The sequence below is a fragment of the Gymnodraco acuticeps genome, unplaced genomic scaffold, assembly GCF_902827175.1.
Source record: "Gymnodraco acuticeps unplaced genomic scaffold, fGymAcu1.1, whole genome shotgun sequence".
Classification (NCBI taxonomy): Eukaryota; Metazoa; Chordata; class Actinopteri; order Perciformes; family Bathydraconidae; genus Gymnodraco; species Gymnodraco acuticeps.
In genome coordinates this window covers 762,944-785,460 of record NW_022990014.1, presented here as the reverse complement: position 1 = coordinate 785,460, position 22,517 = coordinate 762,944, and the positions used below count along the sequence as shown (strand labels likewise).

Here is a 22,517-nt window from a genome sequence, read left to right as displayed (position 1 = left end):
GTGTTTGGCTTTGCAAGTCAGGGCTGTCTTCTACAATTTTGTAGGAATATAAAGACCTAAGAAGACACGCTTCTGCATATAAGCATTACCACAGGGAAAGCAATCTGTTCCGTTTCTCATTAATTGCCAGAGAAAAAATGGCAGTAAATCATTAGCATTCATATACATTTATATCATATTTGACATCAAACTATTAAGACATGGATAATTAAATGAAAGGAACAAAGTACAAATGACTTGAATATAGCTGTTAATGTTTTATTCCCAACAATGACTGATAATTAGTTACAACCTTTCGTCCACCAATAACAATACTGACTGCAACATATGACACAAAGCAACGTGAGTTCACAAATCTTTAAAAGTCTAGTTTAGGTTTGGTACCACAGGATGGCCACATTGCTTTAGGGGACTCACAGGTAACATTTTGATGAAGAATTTAGCTCAAAGAATTTATATCAACTGTGCGTCATTCACACTCAAATGTCAAAAATCCTTCTGGTGGATAACCTGATTCTCCGAAGAGAAGCATCAGTATTAGTGGAGGAATTAAAGAAGACATCAGAAGAGGGACTATGGAAAAAATCCAATATACCACTCATGGACCCGGCAGTTTTGAGCACTGCATGCCTCCGGTAAGAAGGACTTAAAACCTTTTTGATGATAAATATAATTGGCATCTGTGACATGTTAATAAAACTCTGGACTGGGAACGTTTTCGGGATTGTTATGTGATGTGATTGTCCAGTCTCTAACTTTGAATCTTCTGAACCAAAGGAGCAAAGTGCACCAACCTCTGCCTCTGTCAGTCGCCTCCTGAGATTTGGGGCTGCTGCTCTTATTGTTGGTGCCGTGTTGATGCTGTGTGCATCCACGGCTGCTCTCTACCTGTGGAAAGTCAGTGATAAGAATGTAAGTCCTGACTGGGGATTATGTTGTATTACAGCGCTGCTTCAATAGCATATTTCTAGTGACTGCAAGAATGCTTTAGGATGTTTTTAGCTAGAAAAGAAGATCCTCTGATAATGAAAAAACATTTTATAGGCATTATAGCAAAGATATGTATGTTAATACCAGAGAAAACGTATCAATATCAATTCAGACTGTTTCATTATTTTACAAATTAAATACAAACTACATAAATTGTTCCCATTTTTGTACTCCATTTTATATAAAAATCATGTATTGTTTAAATGTCGTATTGGAAGCACCTGTAGGGCAATCTTTCCATTAAGGTTTGCAACAGCATATCCTGTGGAGCTTTGCTCAATTTTCACTATGCTTAAAATAAACACAGGATTTCTGTAAGAGGAGCAACAAAATTACTGTGCATGGGGATTTCATGAGCACTATTAAGCTTGTTTTTCTGTATCTCATTTCAATTGTGTGCTACACTGTGATTTACATAACTTTAGAATCAGTCATTTTAACGTTTCTCCTTGAATCCTGCCAGGTTTATAATGTTCGTTACAGTATGAACATCAATGGGAAGGCGAGGCAAGGCTCCGTGGAAATTGATTCAGACAACAACCTGGAGAGATTTCAAACTGGAAGTGGAGCTGAGGAAGTTGTGGAAATTCATGACTTTCAAATTGTGAGTGAGTTTGTCCTTGTTCTCGCCTCCTGAGGTAGTTCAGCTGGGAGTTTTTGTGTGCTTAGCAAAGTAGCAAAGCTGTGAGTGTAAACATGGCATCTCTGTGATTTGGTGCAGGGAATAACCGGAATCCGCTTCTTTGGAGGAGACAAGTGTTATATAAAATCTCAAATCAAAGCCAGCCTTCCACACAAGGGAGCCCACAACAAAGAGTCGCTGATGTTTGACCTGGTATATGCACACCACTTAATACACAACATTAAGACAGCGTTAAAATGAAGCGCACCCTCTGCTCACACCTCTATCATATTCAAGGACAATGTCTTTTTCTTCTTGCCAGACAGATGAAGTCATCCCAGTGAGGTTTGATGAGGAGTATCTCATATGGGTTTCCGCTGAGCAGCCGCTGAAGGACACCAGCTTCCTGAGCAATACAATTCTGAATCTTTGCGGGGAACTCCCCATTTACTGGCTCCAATCTACCTATCCTAAAGGTTGCTCACTTTTTCATATTATGTATTGATTTACTCTATTCCAAAGAGTCTATAAAACTCGCCTGCCAACACAGGTTATGGTGTACCCAATTTAAATGTGTGTACATTCTTTCATACTGTAGTTTATTTAAAGCTTGGATGTGGTTGCCCTGCTTCTCTGCTGACACATTTGTAAATGTAGAGCCTTGTCTAAGAAGTTGGTGAAACACTGGAACATCTTGAACATACTCCACATTTAGAGTACACCAAAAAAGGCTCCGGTCCTGTATTAAATAAGAATGATCTTGAAATATGCACGACTGCTTGAAATCACTGCTGCTAATTTAATTATTCAGGGCATCTGAGACAGCTCCGGCAATGTAGGATTGAGCTCTGAGGACATGCATGGCGTCTTGTGGATGTTGACCCAATACTCTTGCCTCTCGTGGCTGCTGTAACAGATGGGGAGAGGAGGAAGAGAGACACACAGCGATCCAATCGGCAGTTTAACATGGAGGAGTTGGAGGCTGAGGAGAGGAACCCGGTGAGTCACACAGTAGACGACACCTCCAGAGTGGTGGAGGAAGAGGAGGGGGCGCAGTCTGCTGGGGGGTCAGCATACAATCCCGAAAACCCCTACCATGTGAGTACCAACTGCATCAACAACACTGTTTATAATAAACAAAGCTCCAGAGCTGGTGAAATTGTTATTAACTATCAAGAGACGCACAAGCCCTTAAGCAACCCTTAAAGTAACGTTGGAAAAGTTTCTCTGTTTTGTCAACACTTTTTTCAGATGACTTCATAATGCTTAAAATGCAAGTCTTGTTAAAAAATTAATCTTCAAAGAAATATAAGTACTTGTGTGGAAATGTGCTAACCTCTGCAAGCTAATAAACTGCTACAGCTGTTGAGTAGGTGTCGTATTAGTGGCTATGATTGCAGGTCACTGGGGTAATAGCTTTAATTTCAAGTTTATGAACTTATGAACTGAAGTGAAAATTCCCATTGGTTTTTAAAAATGCATGTTTCCTTAGAGAAATGTGGTCACATATTTTAGAGGATGAAAGTTTCTGAAAAAGATTTGAATTGCAAATGAGTATGTGTGAAAAATTAAATGAAAAGGTTGCTCTTAAAAAACAACATATGCTTTAAAACTACAGCGCAACGAAGGGGTCCAAGAGGAAGGCGCCATGACCTTTGACACCATGTTAGACCACCAAGGGATCTGCTGCTCAGAATGCCAGCGCAGCTACACTCACTGTCAGAGAATATGTGAGCCTCTGAATGGCTACTGGCCCTGGCCTTACAACTACAGAGGATGCCAGGTAGCCTGCCGAGTCATTATGCCCTGTCGCTGGTGGGTGGCACGCATTTTAGGGATTGTGTAACACATCACGCAACACTCATGATAAAACATATCTTCTATTTTCTTGGGAAAGACCGCCAAGGTCTCTAAACTTTTCTTTTGTGTAGTTATGCATGCAGATATTTATTTTCAGTTTGACTGTAAATACTGCCAGAAAGCTGTGCCTGTTAGCATGAAATGCTGATCATGATGTAAGAAAATCTATAGTATATTAAACATAATTTGACAAGTTTTTATCCAGACAAAATATTTGACATATAAACAGGAGCTTTCTCTATGTATGCTGCTTCATTCTGTACAATACAAGTGGAAAACATGAATGCCATATTCCTATTTGTGAGCACATTCATTTTTGCATCATGTAATATTAAAGCTTAGTGCGCTGTATGTTTAATGGAAGGTGTGGGACTGAATCCAGAGCAGATCAATTACCTTTTTGACCGAGCAGGCTTCAATAAATTCTAATTACAGTATATGCTGGCTTTGATGTAGATGTTTTTTGGTGTCACATCTTGTTTCCATGGTTCCACTGGGTGCTTTTTTGATAAAACTGAAGTGACAGCAATGGTTGCCATAACTTCCATTCACAGCTCAGAATCCGTTTGAGGGCAATGTGTGCACACTGACATCTGCATTGATGTGAACTAATGTGAGATGAGTGTCATGGCAATGATGGAAAATATTTCTTTAAAAGTGACATTTTTATTAAATAAATAAATCCATGTATTTTTCCTCTCCCTAAAAAAACAGAGTAGTCTGGATAAGCTACAAAATAACGGGATCACAGAGACGGGCTTTTTTGTACAGCTGTTATTGGGGATTGTGGTGTGACTATTCTGAATACCTCAAAATCAAAAGAAGTCAGATTAGATCTCTTAAGCCATATGCCAACTTTCTAAATAATTGAAAGGAGCCATGTTGCGATCAAGACGATTTCACAGAGGGTGATCCAGGCACATCAAATTACAACAGATGTGAAATTGCACCATATCTGCCACTAAAGCCGCATTGAAACTCTGAAGCAGTGTGAGAAAACAACACAAAGAGATGCTTGTCTCTTTGCTTGGAGATCTTTCCTGGTTTTCATGGGGGTAGAGGTGCTTATCACATCTGCAGTGCTGATAAGACGGCCTCTGTGCTTCCGTAGGCTATATAATATTAATCCCTCTCCCACGTCTGCCGATGCACTTAAAGGAAGGTGACAAGCATGACATATCCAGGACCTCCTGATGGCTCGTGCTCTGGAGTGCAGCCGCTAAAAGAGCCTCAAGTACCCTCAAGTGATGTAAATTTGCAGGGGGAGTCCAATTTCCATCACAGCACTGTCACTGCCATGGTCGTTAAACTAAATCATCCCGCTGTGTGTCACACAGCTCCCATTTTAAAGTCCCCTCAATAATGGAGTTATACTTGGACTGCAGATTGCAGCACAACAGTGAATGTCTGACCTGACAGCAGCTGGAAGAGCACCCTGCACATTATTTCATCTTCAGAAATCACAGACAGACAGTTAGTATGGAGGTAAGAGATGCATTGAAATGGTTGATTAATCAAATGAAACCTTTTATATCTAGGCCGTGCTAGCTGGGGTTCAGTAGCTATATATATAACATCTCTAAAGTTAGTAACTGCAGCTGAAATGCAAATATGATGTGTAATGTCCCTGTTGCTGCCGGCGGTTTCCTTGAGTTTCACTCAGACTATGTTGATACAGCAGCACAAGACAAAGAGCTCTGAGTCTAAGCCAGAGAAAATGAGATGAAAAGCACAAAGCAAAAATCAAAAAAACATATCACCATAAGCAACAACTCAAAATGGCATTTAAACTAAGAAAAAACACATAGCTGAAAACAACAGCAGTTTTGTTATCCTGAGGCCCTGTTAAAAAGAAAATGTGTTTCCTTTTACCATTCCTCTCCTTAGAAGATAAATGTAGCCCCATTGAGAAGAAACAACGAATGTGTTGGAGAGCAGCTTCAGTGTTTGAGACAGTGGTGCCTTTTTGTTTGTCTTCCCTCTGGAGCCAAGCTTACCCTGGGAGCCCTGCAGGCCAGGGAACAAACAGAGCTTTGTGAGCACTGACCCACTGTGCCCAGCAGCCAGACTGCAAACCTGCACTCCTGTGCTAATAGGAAACCACAGAAGAGTCCGCAGCAGCCGAGGGAGGGGAGCTTTCTCACATCCACCTGCGCTTTCATCACTGCTCATCAAAACAAGCACAGTCAGGCAGGGGTCTGTGGTACTCTGGTGACCACTGAATCAAAAGCTTTCCCACCAACATCCTGTTGGCAACAACACTCAGCACAATACATTTGGGATATCTTAGCTGGTGATTTATCCTGTGGCATGGATTTGTGCTAATCAAGCCCATGCACTCAATAGAGCTGCATATAAATACGTCGATAGCCTTTCATAAATGTGCCCGTTGTTGCCCAAGAGGATTTAGACGTGTGAATAGGAGTGTGAAGTGAAGCACTCTAGTAAACGTGTCCTACATTTGATTGCATGTTTTCCATTACATCCCGACATGAATGAAATAAGCAGTAGTGACAGTCCATTTTGCACCTTCACCAGAACACAGAAACCCTTTTAGACTAGCTAGCTCATTATGTTTTTCTGCAAGAAAGCACTGCAACATGTTTATAGATGCTGGCATCGTGAAGAACCTGTAACCTGCAGTTTCGCAATAACAACCCAGGCAGCAAACATTTGTCTTTCATTTCTCCTGAATGGCTAGAAATAACATGGCTGAATGAGGGGTGGGGGGGTTTGGCGGGTACAAGGCTTAAATGCGTTTTAATCCCATGGTTGAGTGACCACTTACAGCTCTGCCCAGTAGTCTGACTGTTTGCAGGATTTTTTTTTCTGTGTATTGCACTTGGTTGCATGGTGTCCTTGTTACACTCAAATAGAAAACCTGTGGTGTGGTGTAGGTCTAAATTGGACACAGTCCTGGAATTTTCCCCATTGTTTCCTTAGTAACGCGCTGTATGTGTGACAGTTAGTGTGGTGGAGGCATCCAACCTGCAGCGGATGTCAAGAGTTCCTCACAAGCGGTGGAAAGTTATCTTTACAACACAGCAGGCATGGTATTCTCTCAGAAGACACGGTACAGTATATAATAATCCTTATATTTATTATAGCGCTTTATCAATGACTCTCAAAGCGCTTTACAAATACACATACAGATCATACATACATGTAATGGTCATCTACTGTGGACAATACCCACAGGAGCAAATTCGGGTGAAGTGTCTTGCCCAAGGACACAACGGCCTGACGCAGTTGGGCGGGTTTCAAACTGGAGTTCCCCAACGCCCCCTTGATCTGATGAACAAACGCACAGACCACTGCGCCACCCGTCCCTGACAAACAACAAATCAAATCAACAACAATTATTTCCACCACTGTATCGTAATTCTTTTTACCCTGACAACATGTTCATGTTGAAGAGCCACGGCATACCTCATGGGTACAATATTAAAAGATTCTTTATCAAAATATGGAATTTGTCAAAACTTCAGTCACCGCAGGTTGTACCCAAGAATGTACACGTCGTCTGTTGGGGTGTTTAAAAGGAGCTATACATAGCTCAAAGCAGAATCAAATCAAGACCTCACATCGACAAACTGTAAAAATAAAAAAGGGGAAGAAAAACAGATCCTTCTCAAAGCAATGTCAGGAGGCTTGCCACATGAAAGCAGAAGTTGTCCAAAGAGTTGCGGAAAGTACTAACAAAGTTTAGGAGAAAACAAAGTAAATGTGTTTTAATCCTCAGCTGCCCGTGCAACAATGAAGGAGCCTGAGCCCTTAGATATGCCACACCGGGGGCAGGCGCTATACTTAAGGCTTACAACAGCCTCATTATCTCCCTCAACTCACATCAGATCCTAGCAGCAGTTTGTCACAGGCAGGCTCCTCTCTGCCAGTAGGCATCAGACCAATCCTCCTGCAACACTACTGTACATAATTGCCATATGGACAGCATTTTGAGCCAGACTGAAGACTAAAAAGCCCTCCAGGCAGATTCCCCAGATAACTAAATGAATATTTTATCTCATTTCCATCTAATTTGAACCACATTATTATACAGAACTGAACATTTTTAATTAATTGATAGAACAGATCAAACACAGGTTTACACTTTGATTTTCGGGAGCTGTTATTTTGATAATTTGCATGACTTTTTTCCCATGCCAAGCTTTTTAATCTCCCTGAATTTCAGCATCTCTATATAGAAACACTATAATAACACATACAGCAAATTAATAACTGTCACCACACATGAAATGCTTGTCTTGGTTGTGTGAGCAGTGGCAGTGAGAAGTCCTTATACCTGCCACCCCACTGATTAATTAATTTCACACTGTTTAATTAAATCCACAGTCTGGGCAGCTCCGTGGGGAGCCCTATCCGAGCCTTGTGTGTACAGAGATTACTAAAGAAGGTCTAAGACACCTGCTTTCTCGCCCATGTTGACACTGACGTCAACCTTCTGTGGATGTGCATGATTGTGTCATTCGCCAGTTGTGAAATGTACTGCTGCGGACATGTTAGCACCACACCATTTGTTAGTTATCTGCTGGCATTTACATAAACTAAGGAGAGGATGTGACTGAATTTGACTCAAATTAGTATCTGACAGAAGTGTGCCACTGCAGTTCAAGGTTCAAGGCTTTTATTAGTCATACGTACATAGCTACACTGAAGTTATGACAATGAAAATCTTAGGTCACAAGCTCCATCAACAGTGCAACACAATAAAACTGAAAAATAGTGCAAGTAAATACAACAACAAAAACGTTTTTTAAAAGTACGTAAACTTTGGATTTCCATTTAGTCATATAACTATACAAATAACAATGAAAGCCATCTAAATGAACATACACATTTGATATTAAAATGACAAAATAAGAAGACCTATTAAAAAAAAGCAGGACGGATTTCAAACAGTGCACAAATAAGACACAACAAATATGTTGTGCGAGATCAAAAACAATACAATTTGGCTCCAGCACAAGTGAGCATATTGAACTCCCATATCCTGTCCAACAGAGTTGTATCCAACAGTCAAAGCCTGAGAGACACAGAGACACAGTCTCTCATGTCAGAACAGAGAGAGGTGCATATGTGTGTAGCGCAGCAGGAAATGTGACTGTGTGGGCTGGAAAGCACGCATGTTACTCTCTCTGTTCTCTTAAAACATATTTTTGGCTCCTCTAATCACAAACACATTTAGAGTCAGATGGCTCTCATTTGTATTAACAGTACAACAGCTTGATTTTATGCATACATTTACAAATTTGAAGGCAAAGCTTGTAAGCGATGCACTGAGATTTTAAATGATCACATTGATTATTGAAAAAAAACTGTTGTTTAATTGATCTAGTGTTTGTGTGTGAAGGAAAGCAAGGATAGCCGATTAGGTACATAAAGATGTCAGACTGCTGCTTTGATGAGATGTGATGTGCAATCAGCATTTCCTTGTCCTCTCTATTCAATATGCCAAGAGCTATTACAGCAACAAACACATTTTACAATTGCACTCTAGTGAAAAAGTCATGATATAAAACAAAGCTAGCATTTTTATGTGCATGGTATTATGAGAACCATTGATCAAAAAGTGCATGGCTTTATTTATCCAAGGTTTAAATAAGGTATTTTTCATTCAGACATGTCTATAATACACATTAAAATTAATGTGTATTACTATGATATAAAAGTTTAATTTGAGCAATAAAGAGTACTTTACTGGAAAGTTAGTTAGAGAAAACACCACAAGGTCATTTCAGTTTTACACGTCTCATATTTATAAGCCTTACACACATCACAAGCTTTTATTCAAACAAACAACAGAATCTTCAAACAGCTGAGAGTATTCTCTTTACTTAGACAAGATAAACTTTTAATAGGCATTCCAGTGCACACAGCATCAAGACAGTTTTGCAGACTGATACAGCGTTAGCGTGAAGAACAGCGCTCTATTTGTGCATGCCTTGTCCTATGACAGGGAGACCTATCAGGTGCTCATCTCACCCCCCCACCCCCTCCCGCTCTCCCCCTGACCTCATTCTGTCATCTTCGTTTTCCTTCTTCCCCACTCTCAGGTCTTTTATAAAGTGTCTCTCCATGCATTACACATTTAACAATGCATTAAAAATAAGCCACCATCAATCAGTCATTCAGTGTTGGAGACAGAATCTACTTTTGGCACCAATTTAATATGTTTCTCAAGGTTCAAGAACCAAAGGAACGCTATAAACTCTTTGTGTACGGGGAAACTTAACAGATCAAAACAGGCATTGATGTGCTAATAATACACCGTTCCACATGAAACCCACCGTAATAATCCTAAATTCCCATGTGCTTTATTTTGTACGGCAGAGTGTCTTACCAGAATCCAGAAACAGATTTAAAAGAAATACTGTATGCAGGCGGTAAGCCATGACAAGATTTCTGTTGATGGGTGCCAGGTTAACATCGTGCCCAAAACAGTGATTTGAGGAGCTGTGATGCATGATACAGGATAGGTAGTACTGTAGGTAATATATGATGTAATGGTTGGGAGTGAGTCAAGCCCCGGGGGCAAATAGTCTGAACAGTCTGACTCCAGGTTGCTCATACTAAAGCAGATGTTCAACTGACGACAGCACTACAACAGACAGTGCTGCCTGTTATTCAAATGGTGATTTATTTTATTAGGTTGGCATGTCAAGGTTGCGGAGCAACCATTAGAGGTGTGTTGGTAACTTTGATTGCCAAATATGCACGTAATAAAGAAAAAAAAGAAGAACTCACAATACATTTTCTCAGAGTTTTGTTAACACGGTAAGGTGTTCTCCTGCTCAGGTAGAGGTGTGGACGTCTGCTTGTGAGCTTTGATGTTGCTGCTCTGCTCCGAGGCTTGATCCTGCATTCTGGACTTCAAAACAGACTGTGCATCGTCATGAGTGACAGCTCCAAGACGACAGCAACCGCACAGACATGCCTGAGGGACCACAAACACAAAGACGTTTGGCCAGAGAACAACAAACATCAACTTCACATTTAGAAAATGGCCTATAATGAAGTGTATCTGTGTGTGGAGCCTTCACAGTATAATCAGAGTGCAATTTTGTTTTGCTTGTCTTTGAATAATGACTCTTCTTTAAAAGCCTTGTTGCTACAGACTTCAGAGAGGGTATACTAGAAATCAATTCTGTTTAATGTCTGTGTAGAGACAATTGTTGAGAACAATCTCTAGTTGGATTGTCTTTTAATTAGAGGAAAAAGGATAAATTGTAGCGGAAAACACACAATAATAAATAAATGGGAAAATACCATTACTAGATGGGGAGAGTAGTTCTTCACGCACTGTGGTGTGCACAAGCCAAAACAAATCAAAGTATGTTTTAGACATGTCCTTCTGAGCTCGAAATACAATAAAGGCTTTTAAAGACATTTTCTTTTGGAAATTGCCTTGAAGCTATGTTTTCTTCTCCCTCATAACACATCTCTCTGATTCAGTGACAAACTGCTGGTAGATTGCCAAGTGTCTGTTTTTTTTCTGACAATGTTTTTCCAGACCATTTTCACTTATTACTCCCTCGGGTCATTGCTTTCTCCAGACTGGCCGTTTTACAGACATGACTCCATATGGCCTTGATGACACATATGATAGCTCACCCGATGTGGATCACAATGCCTTCAGCCTAACTAGACTTGTGTAAACGTGAATTGTGCCATACATAGGAACAAGTAAAAAAAATCGAACTCACCTTGAAACATCTTTTAAACCTATTGCTGACGATGTACAATGCAATAGGGTTGATGCACGAGTTGAGGGATGCCATATTAATGCCAAAGTAGTCCAGGGTAAGGAAGACGCTGAGAAAGAAGAATAAATAAAATATGAATTAGTCAAATGAGAGAGGAATATGAGAAAAACATTGTTAAATCTGTCATGCTCACCTCAGTAGCTGACACCTTTTAGGATCTTTCTGATCATACATGGTTGATTTCAAGATTCTGCTTAGGTACAGAGGCAACCAACAGAGTGCAAACACGATCACCAGGCAGAAGACTGTCTTTGCAACCTCTCTTCTCTTCAAAAGGAAAGATATAATCAATATTAGAGTTCAGTTTATTTAAAAAATATGAGAAAAATGCCCCAGAAATGGCCAAATGTACTTAAAAGTAATAACCTGCTTGGTGTGGTCGCTTAATGTATTCTCCGAATGTTTCAGCATTTTCCTGGTCATGAGTGCATAGAAGACGGCCGTCCAAATCAGGGGCATGCAGAAGTAGAAGCCAAAGAGCCACCAGTCCTTCACTGATTTATAAAACTGTTGATTTAACACGACATAAGCCCACAGTCGTCAGTCGCTGCTGCAGATGACATGATGTCCGATGGTTGCTATGTTACAGCATGCATAAAACAATATCTGAGACACACACGTTAACAAGGGCATCTACGTGAATGTGTGGGCATCTGTTACATGAAGTTATGAGAAAATCATATTAGAGCTATTATTCCTTTCATTTCCTGTCAACACTTATGAGTATTGCTGTAGGTTGGATGTGAAAAGACAAGACAAACACGTGTTGATCTGTTTGTTTTGTCCTGTTGCATAGTCTCGAGACGATTATATTACCTGCATGAACGGTGTGGTTTGCATGGGATGAAGCAGACATATTCTCAGATGCTTGTCTTTATAGTTCATTGTTATCAAATCAAAGCCGACAACTTCAGGCACAGCCAGCAGGATCGAAATAACCCAAATCAGAGTTATTTCGATTGCCGTCCACACTGGAACCCCGATGCCTTTGATTCGATTCCAGGATACTACAGCTCGGTATCTGCAAAATCAATGGGAAAATGTAATGGCTTTGGGGACTTCTTTCTCTGTAACTATAATACATTTTTCAAGAATATTTCAAGGACTCATGTTAAACAAATCCGTCTGCTTATTGAAATACAGTAAGTAGCCAGCGAGCACTATTTCCTTAGGCCCAGGAGAGAGCTGTTTATCTCCGTACCTGTCGACACTCAGAGCACATAAGCTCAGCACAGTGATTCCAACAGTGCTCTTCTGTATGAAGGGGACGAGTTTGCACAGCGCTAAGCCAAATGGCCAATCTTCTGCCATGATCTGAAGAAAAAAAGCAGAGAAAATGTTCAATGAGAAAACACCCAAAATCAATTCAAGGTGAGATTGAAGTTTGAAAATGGATTTAAAAAAAGAGCAGAGAACAGGACAAGGTGCAACATTGTTTTTCTCATTGTAATTGTAACACAGCGCTATGTGATTAACTCACCCTGTATGCGTTGATGGGAATGTCTATCACAATGTGGATTAGATCCCCCAAAGCAAGACTGGCAATGAGAATGTTTGGTCCGCTTCTCATGCTTTTGTTAACATATATGATTTTCAATAAGGCTGAATTTCCCACTATTCCAATGACAAATACCACAAGAGAAACCACAGTATGGATGTATTTGAAGGCGTCTCTGATTCCAGCTGACTCCAAGCACATAGGAGGGTGTGGTGCTTTTGGTCTGTCTACCTGAGGGGGATGAATTGAGCTGTTGGATTTCTGTTTTTCTAATATTAAAAGACCAGGGGATGTCGTTTCAGAGAGTTCAATTACAGGGAACGGTTCTGAATGCTGATCGCTGGCCTCTGCTCCGATGAGAATATTCCCCAAACAAAGAACGAGAGCAATGGTCCACATTGTTGATGATTTCCTCAAAAGGCCCTGAAATGTTTTTTCCAGCACTAGAGTGAAAATGAAAAATAATTAGCACAGCATCTCAGCCTTGAGATTTGCATCAAAGCATTTAAAGGTGAGGCAAGTTATTAATTGAATTCACAGATCAAAAGGCAACAGTAAATAACAGCACTGAATTATGCCAGCTTACCTTTAGATGTACACATACAAACTCTGTATGAAATGAATCTGTGTAATACCTACAAAATAGGCTGACTGTTCAATACAAAAGACGTCTATACTTCTGCTTCGTTGCAGCGCCTGCTATAAATGATAGAACCCAGCAGAGGGAAATCAGGGTTTTATAGACTAAGGTATTGTTGTCAGCCTTAGTCATCGATCTGTCAGTAGCGACTGTAATTACTTCCCCTGATGCATCATCCTCAATGAAAGGATAGCGTTGAAGTGTATTCTCTGTTATCACAGAGTGAGATCATTTTATTGGCTTCGGTAGGGATATTATGTTACAGTGTTGTCTCAGACTCTACACTCAAAAGTTGGCCGTTATCTTGTTTGACATAAATCTTCCACACAAAATCTAAGTGTAGCAATATGTCTATTTTAGTAAAGAGCTTGAAGCCACAGAGTCTCTATCAGTACACTTGAAAGTCATTATAAGTAATGTAATGAGAACATGAACGCTTGTCTCTGTGACTTTATGACATTTTGGATGTACTTGGGTTTGATGCAAAACTACTGCCGGGCAACTGCACTTGAACAATAACAGAAGTGATACAAATGGAACTGTGCAATATTCAGAGAGTCCTAGAGATGTTGCTTGAGACGACATATCACGTTTTATAAGAGATGAGTCAGTCTCCAACCTACCAAAGGGATTCTGCGTCTGCATCTCCTGAGAGCCCTAAAGAAGGTGACTTCTCCCCTCGACAGCTTTATGACAACCTGAAGAGCCTGGAGGAGCAAGAGACATGCGACAACCAGAGAGATCCCATTGTCAATATCATAACCGACAACTACTCCAGCTCTCTTTTGAACGCTCAAATCTGCGCTCCGCTAGTGGCAAATGACCTTGGGAAACTATGTGCTGGCACACTTCCACAAGAACAACTGAAGAAAAGTGAGTTGGATGTGAAAAAGTCTGATGACTGTTAACATTCAGGCTGTCTATTTATTTTATTATTGTAACTTATTTTTTCCATAGGCCATTGGAGAGACCCAAGACGCTTCAGTACATCACCTATAAAAGAGAATCCGTAAGGAGCATTGCTAATTTACAGTAGCATGACGGAAAGTCCAATAAAAATGACAGTAGCATTCATATAACATTCCCTTAAGAATTCACAGTGTATTATTTCTGACTATACATTTGACCAGCATTGTAAAACTTTAATCTCCTGCAGTTTTTTTGTTTTAATATGATATGCTGTGAAATTGATCTGTTACAGTTTGTGATGCTTGACTTTTTGTTTATGATGTTTTTTTATTGTCATATTATTGTTGGTGAAGCTGGTGAACGGGGTCAAACAAACTGAGCACTGTCACTGCTCTATGATATATATGTAGTGCTCTCTAAACCACCATTACTGCCGGGGAATAGTCAAAGTGAATGCTATTTCTTTTGAAAACCGGGATGTTTTGGATTATAACGGTTGGCTATCGCCCACTCTGATGGAAAAGGTATAGGCCTAGTCCCAAAACATGAGCATGAAGTTAGGGTATGACATTGGCTCAAGGACAACGGAAACCAAAACCGACAAAGGATCATTTCCCTTCAGCGGTACTGAAGCCAGAATTTTATATCAGGGCTACAATGAGGCCTCAAAGCTTCACTAAATGTATCTTCCTCAACTGTAGTCTCTTATTGAGTTTGAGCTTCGATGCTAACTACTAGCATCGAAGCTCAGAAGGCAGCTGTTTTCACAAATTAGCTTTTATATGTTAACAATCCCTGAATGGTTGACTGGTGAATGCAGTAAACACCATACAGTAGACTGTACATAAATACTCAATACTAGTTTTTGAGGAGCGAAACAGAGTTAGAACTTGACTTAAATTACTTCATGAGATGATATGATGACAGATGTGTCTTTTTGTTTCCTGCTGAGGACTTCCTATGCCCCCAAGAGGACAAAAATAAATTACTGTAGCTTTAAGATGAGTAGAGCCATTCTAGTAGAGCATTGCTGTAACTCTGTCTTTGTTCATCTTTGCAGTCCAGGCTCGCCAGAGTTCATGGAGGTTCTCTCACTGGATGGAAGATTCATCACGTTGGTGGGCGCTCAGACCCAGACAGATTGGGAGTGGGTGGAGCAGAACCTCTTCTTCAGCTGTCAAGGTAAACCATGTCATCAGTTTGGGTGAGAAGGGGTCACCTGTTCCTGCCCCATCTTGCCTCTCATGACTTAGACATCTGTCAAACTCCCAATTATTTCTTTTTTGTGCAGTTCAAAAGGAAACTGAAAATCCCCCGTTGTTGCAGGCAGAGGTGGTGAACATGGACGCTGTCGCCGATTCTTCAGAGGTATCCTGCTCAAAGCAAAACATGTGTTTCAACTAAGCAGTCAAGTTAGGTCAATCTTCTTCATACAGCGCTAAGCCGTTCAAAATCAGTAGTAGTATTAGATTTATCTAAGTACTGTAGTTAAGTACAATTTTGAGGTACTTCATTCAGTATTTCTGTCTTGTTACCTTTTACTTGCAGATAAACAATGATTAAAAGAAAATATAATCAAGAAATGAATGAAAATCAAAAGCAGTAAACACTAGCTACTTACATTTGTTAAAATGATCCCCAACTTAATTAACACATAACTTGCATCAGCGGCAAGTGATGATTATAAATCTATGGATCATTAATGACAATCCAATAATATAATACACTGTATGTTATACTGAAACTGGCCATTCTGCATAAGAAGTGCTTTAGTTTTGGTTTGTATATTACTATAATATATCTCATGGTAATATTTGGTATATTAATTAGTCAATGAGTAATCATTTCTAGAGAGTATATTTTGTACATAAAGGTTTTGCCTCAAGAATGGAAAGAGTACTACAATGTAAAACTCAAGTAAAACAACAGTTTTGTAAACAAAATGTACGTAAGTAAAATAGAGAACTGTTAAAATGTTGGAGTAAAAGTTACTGGGTTAAAAGGGGGTGGTTAATAAAGAGGTAATATGGTGATAGACCTTTAAGTTACAAATACATTGCATTAATAACAAAGTATATGTATTAATTATTCAACTGTCTTCGTCAGTGTAGACCAAATAATACAATTAAACAAAAATTACAATAAATAAAAAGACCTAATAACACCTCAGCGGGTGCAACAAGCAATAGGCGACAACAATTAAAACGCCAATTATAAATAGTCAATGCATATAGAATCAACAGCAGAATAAAACGTCACCCAAGCAGACAACACAGAGGTGTATACAAAACTGCATTCACAAACACACATATATAAGCAAAGGACAGACTGTTTTACACATTGGGTAGCGCACACACAACGGTTGTGTCGGGGCCGTGTTGCTGACTTTGTCCACTCAGCCTCTCTGTCTCAATGCATTACTCAAAGCTCTCAAACACTTTGAGCTGGATAAGAGTTTGTAGTCAAAAACAGCAAAATGTCTTCACAAGAAAAAGTTCCTTAGTGACAGCACTGAAGGATCCATCAAAAATCATTTTAGCATTTTGGCTAGACCAGGGTTGCAGCTGTTGGTGACACAACATTGTGGCTGTGTTACAATACGTGCATTAATGCTTGCCATTCCCGTAAGGTTGTGATGCTTACTCACAACCTACTGTGGTTGTGAGTCATTTTAAAGTAAGTACTCTTTACTAACTATAAGCCATGCCCATATGCGCCAGTATCCCAGAATCTTCCTGCAGTCAAAAACACACCTGTTGACCCCTCTGCTTTAGCCAAGTAAGCTGCTGATTAAGCTAATTAATTTTTTTATATCCACACAGGGTTTATCGTGACTTTTAAATTCAACTTAAAAATTGTACTATGCAACAGTTGCAAAAATACCCTACGGTGTACTATAAATAAATAGTCACTTTGTGATTTTTAAACATGAGAACATTCTGACCGTTTACAAATGTCCATGTCATTTTTTTACTTCCAAAAGATTTTAGCATTTTTGGCACCCCTACCAAAATCAAAAATGTTGTCTCTACAAAGCCATTACAATATGTGCAACAAACAGATTGAGAAGCTTGTTAAGAAAATGTACAAGGTTAATTTGATATAAAGCCGGCTGTATTTTACTTGAATTCAACAATCTGTAAGAGTATTGCTTTTTTGTATTCACATCAGGAGCCAGGAGATGAAAAGATGGCCGAGATTGAGCACAATATACCGAGTGTGGGTCTGCCTCGTCTCATAGCACACAAGCCAGAGCCAAAACAAACTCCTCATGTTAGAGAGGTATTGGTGATTTTGTCCTGTATCTCTATATTGCCGATAGTGCCTGGAAATGACAGTGATGGCCTTTTTCATTTTCCACAGTAATAGCAGCGAGTGGAGGCTGTAATATCAGAGGTGGAGAGGTGATTGTGAGTCTGTTTGTTTTTTTCTCACCGTAGGTTCCACAGGTTGAATCTAAACAGGATGGGCTTCTTGCACAGTGTGACTATTGCCAGCAGCTCTGCCAGCCCTTCATACACGGTGAGATGTTGGAAAATGAAACACACTTTAAGAGGGTGAGTGTAGCTATTTTTTTACCTCCAACAAGAAATTGAAAATAAATGGAAATAGAGTAGAAATCAGGACTGTTCGGCTAACCTTGACAAAAGCATGTTGATTTGTGTTTAAAGTGAGAAGCATTGCAAATAAAAAAAGAATGTGTTTTGTTGTAAATGTTCCATTATTCAGCTCTTTTGTTGCAAACAAGCTAAACAAATGAGAGAGCTTATTATGGGAGAGAGAGAAAGATTGGCACAGAAGGAGTCAGCTAGGAAGATTGATGTGAAGCCGCATGATCCTGTCATGAGTGAGGAGGAGAGGGAAGCCGCTAAAAAGCAGGCTAAGGAGAGGTGAGTAACATGAATGCCCTGTTCGCTTCTGCATGTATTATATTTGATGGATCGAGTGGCAGGCTGCCAAGGACGAACATATATTGCACGCATGTTGATTTTGATTGTGGCATAGTGCATGCCATAAAAAAGCCATATTTCTTATTGTTACCAGTAGCATGAGAAATCAGGTGGCATATGAATTTAATTATCATACCCTTCAGGTGTTGGCATTGATTTTGACATATTCCCACTCAAAACAAAATGTCAATTTATATACAGGTTGAAGCTTTTGCGAGTCTGGAGAAAAGCAGGCAACTTGATTGTAGACTTTGGTAAGTATGCAACCTGGGGCCCGGAATTACACAAATAAGTATACATGAAAAAGACAAGTGTGCAGTCTTTCATGCTTCTCCTTGAAAAAATATCAATAAATGGATATCCTCTTTTGTTTCCGATAGACAACAACAGTGAGCCTTCAATGCCTCCGATAAAGGTCAACAACAAAACTACTGACTTGTTCTCAGTAAAAGAACAAACAGACGGTGAGCCAAAGGTATGTAAGAACGCACTGCATGTTTTAACAATACCTATATATACTCCTTAACAATACCTGTTCTATCTTCAATGTATTTAACAGAAATATAACTGACTATTTTGCATCACAGCTCAAGGAATTGATTAGGAAGTTCTACAAAAGTGGGAAGGGCTTTCTAACCCTATGTCCAGATGGAACCGGAAATGTTTTGTATCCTTTTAAGAAGTGCACAAAGTGCAAGATCAAGGAGTACATCCTTAATGAGAGGCTACACATTTGTTCCCTTAGATGAAAGGTTTGCACGGTGTTAATGATCCTTAATAGACACAAGTTACCCTTCTGGGAAAGCAGCCATTATAATATCCTCCTCAGAAGGTGCGGACTTCACTTACATCATCTTGGAGGACAATGATGTATCGCCCAGCATCAAAGGCATTTTCACAAATAAAGGCCATGCCACATGCTATCATCGCACCGGAATGATGTGGTAATTGTTACTCTATTATAACTGCTATTATAATCATTCAGGCAAATGTCTTACTAAAATAAGGTCTTAAAGGAACAGCACCTCAATGTTCTCATCTAACTGTCTGCCAGAAAGCTTTTAACTCATACAGACAATTACCAATCAAATGAAAAACAAATCTATTGTTAAGATCTTTTATAAATGACTTTTTGACCGAAGACACTTTTTTGATTAACCTGCTGCCCACACGCTCCAGGTGAGGATTTGTCTATTGCTAATCTCTGTGGTGTGTCTGAAGGTTGAATTTGACCCCTGGTGGAGGTCTCTGCTTCAGTGAGACAGGAGCTTTGAGGAGGCGTTGGAATTGGTTGTACGGTGACCCGCATGTACGTAACCTCCCCTTCAAGCCTCTGACCTTTGCCTTGGCCCCACACATCAGTGTGCGCATACACTCACAGGAACGCATGAGCATCACCTTCGCACATAAGCAAAACAGAGTGCACTTCAATGTGGGGTCAAAGGTATGTGATATGAAATGCATGCAGTGATGTACTGTACGTGTTTTAGCACACCAAACTGTATGCAGCAGATTACAGCTATCATTAACGCTTTGCAATGTGTGCCGGGATTTATTTTTGAAAAGGGACTACTTGTTATTTTTCTTTCAATGCAGCTCATTTCTCCAGAGAGTCATGGCAAGCTCGGGCAAGATGTTCTGGAGAGATATATCCAAATGAAGAGCTCAGAGATTCACTCTCTGCTTGGCCAGATGCAGACCTTCATGTCCCACCACTCTGCGAGGCTGAGGAACATTAAGTCACATTACAGTTTCATCGCCCAGGCGCAGCGGCTTAGCAGACAAATGGAAAAGGAGGAGTCACCTGAAGAGACAAAGGCCCATGTGAATTAAGTGAGAAATACAAAATTGGAAAAAAGCTGAAACGGTTATGGCTGTGTTAGAGTTTATTGCCTTATATGATTTAAAACGTCTTGAGTATCTGGTGCTTAGTCTTTCATGGTTATATTCTGAGTGTAAAGCTTGAGCTCGATAGAAAAAGATTTATGGACGATTGGGTCAATTGGTTTGGAGAAAATCAAAATCTCAGTGAAGAAGCACTGGTAGAATGTCTTTCTACCGTTTATCAAATATCACCACAAAATAATTCCTCCAGATATCAGTACAGTTATCTTTCCTCTGCTGTGAATGGATAGTTTCTAATAAAAGAGAATATCTACGGCACATAATTAAATGATGACCTTCAACATTTCAGGAAACCAAAGTATTGTTTCCAACACCTGACTTATTAGCTATATATGCTGTAACTCTTTTCCCAATCATATCCAATTACCTATTCCTTGAAATGTATTTGAAATCCAGCTACTGAAAAACACCCGCAGTTAATCTGCCTGCATACATTTTATATTAGTCTATTTATTTTGCAACATAAATGATTGTTCAGTCAGACAATACTTCCAAAACCAAACCTGATGTTTGCTATTAAATATTTAAGGTTTTTAGCAAAGCCAGTTTAGGCAAAAGGAAAAAGATCAAGATGTTTTTTTGGATTTTGATTTAGTATATTATTGAAAATGTCATCAGGAGATACACATAGAACAATACTTTGTGGTGTATTAAAGCTTAACAATACTCCCAATGTAAGAGTTAAAATGATTTCCATCTAGTTTAACTTGTTATCTAGTTGAAAGCACAATCAAAAGAAATATGATAAATGAATATCCTTTTTAAAAAGCTAAATGTAGAGCCCTTCATGCTGCATTTAAGGCAGGGAGACAGAGAGCGATAACCACAGAATGTTTATGATAAATTCACATTATTATCATCTCTTTTTAAAACTGAATGCATCATTGTAATAATACATGGGATTTTTAAAGCGTTGTTCCTAATGCTCAACGAAGCTTATAGTGCACATCAAATAGGCTTTTAAAGCACCATACCAAAATACAAAAGATGCATTTCTTTGACTTGTAGGTATCGGAAACAACTGCAATTATTTATTTCCATTATATAATTACTATATGCTCATGCACTGTTGGACGATTATTCCCAGAATTAAAATGATCGTGCTCATAGAAGTTGGATGTAGACAGTTGGCTTATGTACACATTTTTTACATCAATTACAGAAGCTGCAAACACATTAAAGTGAAATAAATAATATTCTCTTTCCATAATTTTCTCTTATATTCTCTAAAAGTCAGATTTATATTTGCTTTAGCATTAACCCACGTATGTACAGTATTGACAGTATGCAAAAGAACAAGGTATGAATCACGATAGATTAGATGTTTAAAAAAATAAAGTACAGCACATTGGTTCTACTACCAAAAATATGATCGTAGTAAAACATGTGTTCTCATTCATAACACTCCGTTCGATGTCTCACTATGGGATGCGCCTCATCGCGGAGCAAACAGAAGCATCAATCTCATTACGCCAATCCTGATTGGCTGGAGATCTTGACGTCAGCGTCAGGGAAATCACCCCCTATAAGTAGCTTGCGCCACAACGCATGCGCCATTCAAACACCTCTTCTCGCTTCAGAGCACATCTCTATAGTAGCCGGACAAGCTTAACGGTCCACAGACTGAACCCAAATATAACCATTTCGGTCGACGGGCGCTCGCCGGCTACTCCTTCTGCTTCGCAAGAAGACGGTAATACTAACGCCAGTTAGTATTAAATTCGACCTCGCCGTTCTTTCCCCGGAAAGTAAGGTAAGGTTTTGATTTTTCTCAAACTAGCTACGCACCTGTTGCTAGCTAGCTTCCCCTTACTACCGACACCACGGTAGCGAGGACGCTTTTCTTTTTCTCTCTCACGGAGGAGAAAAGGATTAGAAGTATATTGACACACCAGTCAATATTCTTTGAGAACAAAGGACCCACACCGTCCCTTTTTCTCCGTATTAAGGACGGGTTGGTAACACTTTTTCTCTCAACGACGTACCTGTTACGAGCGGGTCCTCTCCACGCCACGAGGCGAACAAGATGGACGCCTCTCCCGCTCACACCAGAGGAGTCAGGGACTCGGAGGCTTGGTCATGCGGCTGCGGGTTGAAGATAGCAGGCACAGACTCACACCAGGTCTGCTCGTCCTGCCTCGGGCTGGAACTCGCCCAGGAGGCTATCGACAACCCCGGCTCGTGCGGGCATTGTGCCCTTTTCACCCGAAAGAGCCTCCACCGACGGCTAGCACACCAAGCTAGCTTGTTGGAACAGGACTCCCTCATGTCCACTGATTCGCCGTTTGGCAATCAAGACACGGGGGCGTCCGCCGCAGAGACTGAGCCCCTCACTGTGTCGGTCTGGGGCTCACTAACAGCG

The 22,517-nt window shown here is 40.0% G+C and overlaps 4 protein-coding genes across 5 annotated transcripts in view; 3 read left to right on the top strand and 1 right to left on the bottom strand.

The window, feature by feature from the left end:
- The first annotated feature begins 510 nt into the window (after positions 1-510).
- Positions 511-3,458, top strand: cnmd (chondromodulin). The gene is made up of 7 exons (XM_034213499.1): positions 511-635; positions 778-912; positions 1,454-1,594; positions 1,712-1,825; positions 1,935-2,088; positions 2,529-2,710; positions 3,231-3,458. Exons 1-7 carry the CDS (start codon positions 576-578, stop codon positions 3,456-3,458), a joined length of 1,014 nt encoding a protein of 337 aa, XP_034069390.1. The 5' UTR covers positions 511-575.
- Positions 3,459-9,539: 6,081 nt separating this feature from the next.
- ednrbb (endothelin receptor type Bb) lies at positions 9,540-13,150 on the bottom strand. The gene is made up of 7 exons (XM_034213416.1): positions 12,734-13,150; positions 12,455-12,567; positions 12,070-12,274; positions 11,620-11,760; positions 11,387-11,520; positions 11,194-11,302; positions 9,540-10,424 (listed from the first exon to the last, which is right to left on the bottom strand). The coding sequence occupies exons 1-7, from the start codon at positions 13,148-13,150 to the stop codon at positions 10,257-10,259; spliced, it is 1,287 nt and encodes a 428-aa protein (XP_034069307.1). The 3' UTR covers positions 9,540-10,256.
- Positions 13,151-13,993: 843 nt separating this feature from the next.
- LOC117544329 (glutamate-rich protein 6-like) lies at positions 13,994-20,083 on the top strand. Its single transcript, XM_034213268.1, has 13 exons — positions 13,994-14,264; positions 14,349-14,400; positions 15,361-15,482; positions 15,592-15,635; positions 17,472-17,582; positions 17,741-17,857; positions 18,030-18,190; positions 18,452-18,504; positions 18,631-18,725; positions 18,838-18,917; positions 19,039-19,194; positions 19,472-19,694; positions 19,847-20,083. The coding sequence occupies exons 1-13, from the start codon at positions 13,994-13,996 to the stop codon at positions 20,081-20,083; spliced, it is 1,722 nt and encodes a 573-aa protein (XP_034069159.1).
- A 1,733-nt stretch (positions 20,084-21,816) lies between these two features.
- LOC117544341 (glutamate-rich protein 6-like) overlaps positions 21,817-22,517 on the top strand; it is a 9,711-nt gene continuing 9,010 nt past the window's right edge. For both annotated transcript variants that reach the window (XM_034213291.1, XM_034213289.1), the window contains exon 1: positions 21,817-21,908. The gene's annotated coding sequence lies outside the window, so the exon portion shown is untranslated. The remainder of the gene's footprint in view (positions 21,909-22,517) is intronic.